The sequence below is a fragment of the Nicotiana attenuata genome, chromosome 5 (genome assembly GCF_001879085.1).
Source record: "Nicotiana attenuata strain UT chromosome 5, NIATTr2, whole genome shotgun sequence".
Taxonomy (NCBI): Eukaryota; Viridiplantae; Streptophyta; class Magnoliopsida; order Solanales; family Solanaceae; genus Nicotiana; species Nicotiana attenuata.
Genome location: NC_031993.1, coordinates 32816567 through 32827014, shown reverse-complemented (window position 1 = coordinate 32827014; position 10448 = coordinate 32816567). Strand labels below are relative to the sequence as shown.

The window sequence follows — 10448 nt, the reverse complement described above, 5'->3', positions numbered from 1 at the left end:
CAGCTCATTGACTGATCATTTAGAACATCTCAGAATTGTATTGTAGACTTGGAGAGATAATCAATTATATGCCAAAAGATCAAATTATGATTTTGGGCAAACATGTGGAGTATCTTGGCCATATTAATTGTAGATTGAAGGACTACAAACTGGTCCGAAAGTGATTGAAATGATGTTGGAATGACCTAAGCCGATGGATGCCAAGGAGTTTGAGGAGTTTCTTAGGCTTAATATTAGAAGAGATTAATTTGCTAATGCTTATGGAGTAACTAGTAAGCCCCTAACTACCAAAAAGCAGGAATATATAACTAGCTATGAAATTCATTGCTAGTCTGTGGCTACATCAACCGTAGCTAACAGGACTTTATAATAATTCGTCGCTAATTCATCGTTAAATTGATTTAGTTACTAAATTATGTTGTTTAGCGACGGAATTCGTCTTACGCTAATTACTTTTTTTTTTTGGGTAGTATAATTGACTTCACGTGTGAAACAGGAAATTTGAATGGGTAGCAGGCGCAAGAGCCTTCTCAAGGAGCTGAAACATGTTATGTAGCCACTATCCCCATATTGGATCTAGCATACTTCTCAAAGCTCTTTCTAATTAAAGAGGATCAACGCAACAGTATTAATGCAGGATAATCGTCCTAATCTAGCTACTTAAACAAGGCTCTGATTATTATGTATAATTTCTACTGCCTAACTGCTTTAAGGTTTGACTAAATTCTTAGCTGCTTAAAAATTCAATAGACAAACGGAGCAGATTTAATAATTAGGTTGATCAAGCTAGCTACAAGATTATATCTACACTGCAGAGACTGTTTCGCATGGTATTTATTGTATAATACAATTAGGCTTAATAACATTTTCAAATGTGTCTAAGGATAAAATAGCTTTGTGAATAAAAGTTCATTCCAAGTATCTTGAAGCCCAGGCAAACACCAATGTGTACAATCAGCATAGCTAACAGGGTTTGCTACTTGCTCTGGTGTCAATGGATTCCATTGTTTCTTATAAATTGATGTGTGCGCATCTTTCCTGTAACTCGATAGCTGAGTTATGTTGAGAAACGTTATGGGCACTTCTGATTTACTAAATACTTCTCTAATCACTTGCATTATGCTTTTGCTGCTATCTGATTCCCAGTAACTTGGATCCTCTATCTTTGTAGTTTCATTGTAACAATTCTTATCAGGTTCACCTCCCCAATCTATGCTCCTGCCAGATTGATAAAGACTTATTTATTCTATAGGAAACTACTAATACATACAAATAGATTGGCTTAGCATCCAGTCTCATTAGCAATTTCAGATTAAAAGCATATGAGCACCCATGATTCTAAAATTTATGGGTCCGTCACTGAGGAGATGGTGGGAGTATAAGCGGAAGGAGTAGAACCTAAGGAATATATGTATGATTTACTCACTTATAATGAGAAGGTGACATGCTAGTGAAAAATACTCTGTTTTTCTTTGGATCCATATTCCTCTTCACCCATCTCAACATACTCTTCATTGCCATGCGATATGCATCCTCTGTGGACACTTCTATCATATCTTTCACATCATCCTTGAAAGACCCTTTTTGCCTGAATCAATTAAACACTGGACATGAATTTAAAAACAAAAAAAAAAATCAATAGCAACCCCTATATGAACACCTAAAAGGAAAAAGCGAGCCCAAGAAATTACAAAATCTTGAATGGCATGCCGGTCATCCACCAAAGATAAGTGTTGAACACAATTATGTCAGCCCCTTTCCAATTTTTACCATGCTTATTTATTGAACCTTTACGGACAATTCTATCAGTAATCCTATGTATGACTGCATCATCGGCATTTGATTCTAGCAGAAATGGTGCCCAGTAATACTCAATTTTTGCATTGTAATCCTGCAAGATTAATTAATCAGATCAATATACATATATATCCATGGAATTCATGTGTAAGTTCAACGTGCTTGTAATTTGTAAACACCTTTGCTGTGAAAACAGTGAGGGAACCAAAAGTTTCCATGGATTTGGCATTCTCGGGAATTATTCTTTGGAGAAGGCATACCATGGAAACAAATTGTCCTCTGTTCAAGGAATCGCCAACGAATAACATCCTCTTCCCTCTAAGGCTTTCCAGCACTAATGTTGCATTGAAACTGCCATTTGCACAATAATTAAAGATGTGAAGAACAGTGGCGAATTGCACTGTTATATATAGATAAAATATAATATATATTGAACACTTTTTGTCGGAATTCTTTTTGCACTTTAAAATTTGAATACACTTGGATAAATTCCTAGTTCACCGCTGGTCAAGAAAGGGCCATGTTACCAGAATATTAATAACGCTCAGCCATCCTTACAATGATTATGGAAACAATAGAATGTAGCATTTACAAAAGTTATTAGTAGGGAAAATGCTTAAATTTGGCCTTGTACTTTCCAGAATTGCAAAAAAAATTCCTCCTCTTAAAATTTTGGTCCATTCATAACCTTGATGTTAGCAAATCACCTCCTATTTGCCCTTACCATTAACGAGCTTCCGATGTGAAATGGGTGGTGTCTATGAGTCCAATTTGTTATGTCGAGGAAGAGGCAAACCCGAAAATAAAGAAGATAAAGAACACCAAATTTTAACGTGGAAAACCCTTCAAATCGAAGGTAAAAACCACGGGATCACAAAGATCCAAAAAGCTCCACTATAACAATAAGAGGGTCACAAAAGTTCTCCAAATTGGCTACACAACAAGTGCCAAACACGGAGCAACAATAGCAACAAGAGCAACAACTAATCAATTGAAGAAAGAGGAGAATCCACAAAAACGAAGTTGCTGTTCGAGGCTCGAATTCAGATACTACGAGCCTCCAGATCCGATCTCCACCGTTCAAATCCGAGACCAGCATGTTACAAACACTCAGTCATCAGCCCGATCCAACGGTTAACGAATCGGAAAACGTGATTTGAAGTTGGATGGTCGGAATAAAAAAACTGCAGCAAAATAAATATTTTTCTTCTCTCTTCTCTTTTGATGAAAGCTCTCTCAAAAATCACTCTTGTGTGCTTAAGTCTTTCAAAGACTTGTGTCAATGAGCATAGAATAATTCTCCAAGGTTGTCCTATTTATAAATCATGAGTGGTGCTTTCTCCTAAAGCCAAAACCCACTCAAAATAGGAATAAACACCGAATCCAATTCCGAATAGGAATGGAAACCAAAAGAGAATAGGATTAGGCCATTGGGCCTTTAGCTGGACAACATGGGCATGTGCCCAACAAACTCTCCCTCTAGCCAAGGGGCAAAATGTGTCTTCAAGTAGAGGAACTATTGATAGGCTTCATGCCTGCCAATTTTCTGCAAAACGCATGCTTATCTACAAGCTTAACGACGAAGTCCTCAGGCTGCTCCATATAAATCTCCTCATTTAAATCACCATGAAGAAAAGCAGTCTTGGCATCCATCTGCTCAACCTCTAAATCTAGACTTGCGGCTAAGCCTAGAACCACACGAATAAAAGACATCTTTACAACAGGGGAGAAAATCTCATCAAAGTCAACTCCCTTCTTCTGGCCAAAACCATTAACAACTAACCTCGCCTTGTATTTAGGCGATGAGGTATGGTTATCTTGCTTTATTCTGAATATCCATTTGTTAGATAAAGCTCTCTTACCTTTCGGCAATTTCACTAACTCATATGTGCCATTATCATGGAGTGACTTCATCTCATCTTCCATGGCTTCAATCCACTGATCTTTATGAGTATCTTCCATGGCTTCATCATAATTCTCAGGTTCTCCCATGTCAGTCAAAAGTACATACTCAATAGGAAGATAGCGCATGGATTTTTGCTTCTCCCTTGTAGATCTTCTAAGAGAGGTTTCAGGAGCATTCGAAGTAGTTACATGAGCAGGAATTGGTTGCTGATCAACCACAACTTCATCAACTAAAGCATCCATAGCATCTATACCATGATGATCATTTTGATCTTGATCACTATCTCCATTATTGTCTTGGGTTCCTTCATGTGCAATAGGTGCCTTAGCAATAGAAACTGGATCACTATCAACTAAGCTCTCATTACTCTGAGAATCTATCTTCTCAACTTTGTCAATATCTTCAATAGTTTGGTCTTCAAAGAATATTGCATCACGACTTCTAATAAGTTTATTGTCAACTGGATCATAAAACCGATACCCAAACTCATCTTGACCATAACCGATAAAGATGCACTCCTTAGTTTTGACATCCAGTTTCGATCTCTCATCTTTAGGAATATGCACACAAGCTTTACACCCAAAAACTCTCAGGTGATCATAAGAAACATCTTTGGCAAACCAAACTCTGTCTGGGACATCACCATCCAAAGCAACAGCAGGAGACAAATTGATAACAAAGGCAACAGTGTTAAGTGCTTCCGCCCAAAATGTATTTGGAAGTTTAGCTTCTGAAAGCAAGCATCTAACTCTCTCAACTAGAGTTCTATTCATCCTCTCCACCAAACCATTCAATTGAGGCGTCTTGGGCGGAGTTCTCTGATGACGAATTCCTTGTTCCTTGGAATAGTTATCAAAGGGACGACAATATTCACCACCATTCTCAGTGCGAATACATTTTAATTTCTTCCACGTCTGTCTCTTAGCTAAGGCTTGAAATTCCTTAAACACGCCAAGTGCTCTTTAGATTTCAAAGGATACACCCAGAGCTTACGAGAATGATCATCAATGAAGGTCACAAAGTAAAGTGCACCACCTTTTGACTTTACTTTAAAAGGACCACACAAATCAGAGTGTACTAGCTCCAATAAATCGGGCTTTCTTGAGGGAGGATGGCTATGAAAGGAAACCCTTTTCTGTTTGCCAGCTAACAATGGATACACCTTTTCAACTTTGCTTGTTTCACTCCAGAAAGCAAACTTATTTTAGCCAAACGCGTAATCCCCCTCTCGCTCATATGACTCAATCTTCTATGCCACAATTCTGATAAAGTATCACTTTTCACCAGATTTATGGAGTCATTAAGAATAGAGCTCTGTGTCACATATAAATGACCATACTTGACTCCTCGAGCCACTACTAAAGAGCCCTTGGTAAGCTTCCACTGACCATTAAAGAGGGAATTATGGTAACTTTCATCGCCTAATTTTTCTGCGGAGATCAAATTGAAAGGAAAATCTGGAGCATGTTTGACATCTTGAAGAACTAACGTTGAACCATTATTAGTTTTCAAACAAACTGTGCCAACACCAAACACCGTAACTTCACTGGCATTGCCCATCTTTAACACTCCAGAATCAACAGGAGTATAAGATGAGAAAAAATCTTTTCTTGGTGTGACATGTGAGGTAGCTCCAGAATCTACTATCCAGCTCGTCTCATGGGATACCAAATTGATGACGTTTTCATAATAAGCAAAAAGAAGGTCATCTCGAACAATATCAGCAACATTGTTCTCGTTATTTTCAACTTTCTTTCCTTCTCTAATGTCTTGCAACAACTTGCGGCAAAACCTTTTGATATGTCCTTTCTTGCCACAGTGGTTGCATGTAATATTATGGTATTTGGACCTTGACTTACTTCTACTTTTAACTCCCATTCCAGACAGCTTATCAAGGACGCCCTGAAAATTATTTATGTGATCAAGGATAGGGCTGCCTTCCTTGTATTTAAAGGTCATCAATTGCTTTAGCAAGAACAACTTGTTGTTCCCTATTTTTGAAGCATAAAGAGTCTCTAGCTTTTCCCATAATGATCTCGCATGTGTCTCGTTCACAATATGGTTGCGAACATTATCTTCAAGCCATTGTCGTACATATCCACATACTTGTTGGTGCTCGAAATCCCAATCTTCATCAGATATACTCTCGGGTTTATGAGCTACAAAAACGGGTAGATGCATCTTCTTCACGAACAACAAATCTTTCATCTTGCTTCTCCAAACATTATAATTTCTCCCATTTAAACATACCATCTTGCTCATATTCGCCTCTATTACGTAACAACCCGGATAAATAACCAAGGCTCTGATACCGCTGTTATGTCAAGGAAGAGGCAAATCCGAAAATAAAGAAGATAAAGAACACCAAATTTTAACGTGGAAAACCCTTCAAATTGAAGGTAAAAACTACGGGATCACAAAGATCCAAAAAGCTCCACTATAACAATAAGAGGGTTACAAAAATTCTCCAAATTGGCTACATAACAAGTGCCAAACACGGAGCAACAATAGCAACAAGAGCAACAACTAATCAATTGAAGAAAGAGGAGAATCCACAATAACGAACCTGCTGTTCGAGGCTCGAAATCAGATGCTACGGGCTTCCAAATTCGATCTCCACCGTTCAAATCCAAGACCAAGATGTTACAAACACTCAGTCAAAATTTCAGCCCAATCCAATGGTTAACAAATCGATAACATGATTTGAAGTTGGCTGACCGGAATAAAAAAACTGCAGCAAAACAAATACTTTTCTTCTCTCTTCTCTCTTGATGAAAGCTCTCTCAAAAGTCACTCTTATGTGCTTAAGTCTTTCAAAGACTTGTATCAATGAGCATAGAATAATTCTCCAAGGTTGTCCTATTTATAAATCATGAGTGGTGCTTTCTCTTAAAGCCAAAACTCACTCAAAATAGGAATAAACACCGAATCCAATTCCGAATAGAAATTGAAACCAAAAGAGAATAGGATTAGGCCATTGAGCCTTTAGCCGGACAACATGGGCATGTGCCCAACACAAATTATGCAAGAAAAAGAAGTCCAAATTTACTCATCAACTTGGTTTAATATTACTCTTGTGCTGAAACTCCTTAATTGCGAGATCAATGACAAAAAGAGAACATGTCCTAATAATGGCGGGGTATATAAATATTGGACAAATAATTTAATAAAGGGCGAAGTTGCTCAATTTGAAATAGTAAAGAAGCAAATTTAACCCTTCTCCCTGATTAGTATTAAGATTTACTAAGTTAGAAAAGTAAAGAGTTAAAAGAATACAATGAAGATCTCGCAAAGGCCGAATTTGATCAGAGCTACTGCTTAGAATGGGCACCGCCCAAGTCTAGGAACAAGACCAACTCTGAACAATGAGTCGTTTTGGCAATTGCAGATAGAGCGGTCGAAGTAAACAATAAATAGTTATACGTTATTAGGATGTAGTCAACAAAGTTCACAGTTCAGGTTGACTCCTAATGACTTATTGCACAAACACGTAAACGAATCCAACTTAATATACTACTCCCTCCGGTCCACAATAAGTGACCAATTTACTTTTTTATTTTGGTCCAAAATAAGTGTCCATTTATATAAACAAGACACAATTCAATTTGTTTTTCCAAAATTACCCTCATGTACGTATCCCTAAAAAGTCTTTTACTCCTCATATTAACTATACTGCAATATTTAATGAAAGGTTCTTTAGTCATACTAACTACTTTTGTCTAGAATTTAGTACTTCCTTAATAGGTGTACCCAAAGTAAATTGGTCACTTAGTATGGACTGGAGGGAGTACTAGCTAGTGTGACTTCTTATACCGGCTGGGTTTTAGTTAACTGTTCCGCGCCTCTACTGTTTTATCGGGATATCCCCTCCTATTTTATCGGGCGTTGCTATAGGATAACTTTTTCTATTGTAAAACTTAGAAAAAAATGAGAAAAAATATTCAAACATTACTACTGAGAGCCCGTTTGGATTAGCTGATTTGAACTAGTTGATAAGCATTAGGTGCTGAAAAGCACTTTTAAGTGTTGAAACTGATTTAATAAATAAGCAGTTACGTGCTTGGATACAAGTGCTGAAATTGATAATGAGTTGTTGCAGTATTTGATAAAAAAGTGCTGATAAGCTCTGTTAAAATGACTTAAATAACCTTAGAACTGTTTACATTTATAAGGGCATAATTTTTTCAACATTCTAGATTCCAGATCGATTCAAATACAAAATATTTTATTTGTCATTTTATTTAAAATACACACGTGCTTAGATATTTTTTATGATAAATAGAACTTATTTTATGATAAGCATATAATCATAAGTTATAATAATTAATAAATTGATAAAAGTTTATCAGTAAAAAACAAACCTAAATAGGACAACATTTTTGAAGGGAAACAAACACTAGCTTCACCATCACAACACTTGGAAAACAATACGCAAAAAATTTGATATGTCCTTATTTATTACATACAGTTCAATGATACACAATCACATAGATACAAATATGCAAAGGGATAGAGAATTTGCTTATCTTAAATAATCAATGAGAATTACAGACTTGGGGGTGGGGGTTGGTTGAAAAAATACTTGAGGCAGTGAGTATTGATGTAAGAATTTTGTTCTAAAAAGGAATATTGTGAGGATAAAATAGTAAAAATTTTGGTCAAACTTAAAGTGCTTATAAGCTAAAAATTCATAAGCAGGGGGTGATCATCTTATGACTTTTGGCTTATTTTTGACTTATGCACTTGGCTTATAAGCACTTTTAATTTTACCAAACGCATAGATAAGCCAAAAAGTACTTATAAGCTAGTTTGACCGGTTTATAAGCTTAGCCAAACACCCTCTAAGTACTAATAGCTAAACCACACCCTTGGGCATCCTCCTAATAATATCTCCTTGACCTTATATCTAGCAAATAAAAAAGTTTTTACCTTTAATTAACTTGGTGATGAAAAGACTACAATAGCGGGAAATAGGTCTCGAGATTGAGAATTTAGATTTAACTAAATGGGATGTTGGTCAAGATCAGTAGTTTATAATACTTTAAACGAAACAAGAAATTTAATAATAAATTGACAGAAACAAAGTAAGTGAGTTACCTAGGAAGAGAGCAAGCATGAGGTTGCCATCTCCAATGCAGATAGTCTTTGTCTGGACGACCATGTTCTTGGCAAGTTAACTGTGGTTGTATGTAAGGACACTCGTATTCCCCGTATAAAGGTCGGCTCTTTTCCCAAACCCACCTTCCTTTGAACACGTCACACCCCTCTTCTCTTTCTCCTATAGCAAATGGCAACTTCTCCTTGTTTTTTACTGCCACCACAAAATAATTCAAAACACAGTTCACCGTGCACAGAATTTAATACAGAGTTTAATTTTTATATATTCATTTACCCAGTAATTCTGATAGGAGAGTGATACAATCTGAATAGCCATCGAGCATTGGAGGCCACTTTCATGGCGCGGCTACATGTATAATTTCACAAACAACTGAAGACTGTATATTACATTTGGTGACTATATTTGTAATATTTAGCTCTCTACTATTAATAGCCCTTAAGGCTCTCATATTAGGATTAGCTTATTTTGATATTGTGAATGAAAACTCACTGAAAGTGTTTAGGACGAATTTCTATATTGGTTGATTATCTGTTAATGTGAACTTGCAAGGGGATTCCTTCCCCTTGAGGGTTGTTCCTATAGTTTTGGGTCAATTAAGTCTTAAATTGATTGGATACTTGTTTATTTCAAATGTTCTTTCAAATTCCTTAGTTGGTTCTCTACTAAATCTCTATCTTTCTATCATTTTATTGTGTTCTTGTTATTTTGCTTTCATGTTCGTATCAGTGAGTTCAAAATAATATATGTAAATGTCACACTTGAGATTTGAAAATGCATTTCTGCGTGTTAAAGGAATTCAAAAATATATTTATGAAAAAACAACATTTTATCCTATCTCTCCGATGAAGTTCATTGCACGTGGTTCAGTCATTGTCTAAAAGATAACTATGGATAATTGTCCATAATATATGGCATTAATATAACTGCAAAATAAGGTAAGTAACACGATAAGGATGTAAAATCTTTTACATTAAGTTAAATTCATTAATACAATGACAACTCTTCTAAGCCTTAAATATAAAAGAGAAAAGGAAGGTGAAGGGCTTGAATTAATTACTTACTGATTCTTGAGATGGAAACGCGAAGGCCATAGAGTTTGGTATCACATTGGCTGAAGACTTCACTGTAAAGAATAACAGCAATGAAGACAATGACGGCTAATAAAGTGAATAGAAAAGGAGAAAGACGAGTTTTTCTGAGAAGAAGGGAGGAAGAAGGAGATGAAGAGGGAGGTGACTTCATTTGTCTGGAGCCTTTGGTTGGCTGTTTCTATGTCCTTTTTCGTGGTTTAAATTAGTAAGGGGAAAAGATTTACGCCAGTATGCCACCCACCGATTTCATGTGCACAAATATTGTTTTACTGAAATTTCTCTTTTGAAGCTAGTTCCATAAAAAATAAAGGTATCTTACGCTAAATATTCATGTGACATATATGACTCAAACTTCTATTTTAAAATTAAACACATAAACACTTGTATTATGAAAATCTTGTCTCAATATATCATTTTAAATTAGACAATTAAATTCTTTATACAGAAAATGCTAGAGAAATAATATTTTTAACTGCTTTAAAAAATAATATATATATATATACATACATACATACATACATACATATATATATAT

The 10448-nt window shown here is 35.9% G+C and overlaps 1 protein-coding gene across 2 annotated transcripts; it reads right to left on the bottom strand.

The window, feature by feature from the left end:
- LOC109225609 (protein trichome birefringence-like 33) lies at window positions 773-10143 on the bottom strand. Of its 2 annotated transcripts, none has more exons than XM_019390338.1 (6): window positions 9884-10143; window positions 8801-9014; window positions 2058-2148; window positions 1692-1891; window positions 1427-1588; window positions 773-1218 (listed from the first exon to the last, which is right to left on the bottom strand). In XM_019390338.1, the coding sequence occupies exons 1-6, from the start codon at window positions 10062-10064 to the stop codon at window positions 879-881; spliced, it is 1188 nt and encodes a 395-aa protein (XP_019245883.1). In that variant the 5' UTR covers window positions 10065-10143; the 3' UTR covers window positions 773-878. The 2 variants fall into 2 exon arrangements, with proteins under 2 accessions (XP_019245883.1, XP_019245882.1); XM_019390337.1 differs by having other exon boundaries at window positions 1977-2148; window positions 9884-10139.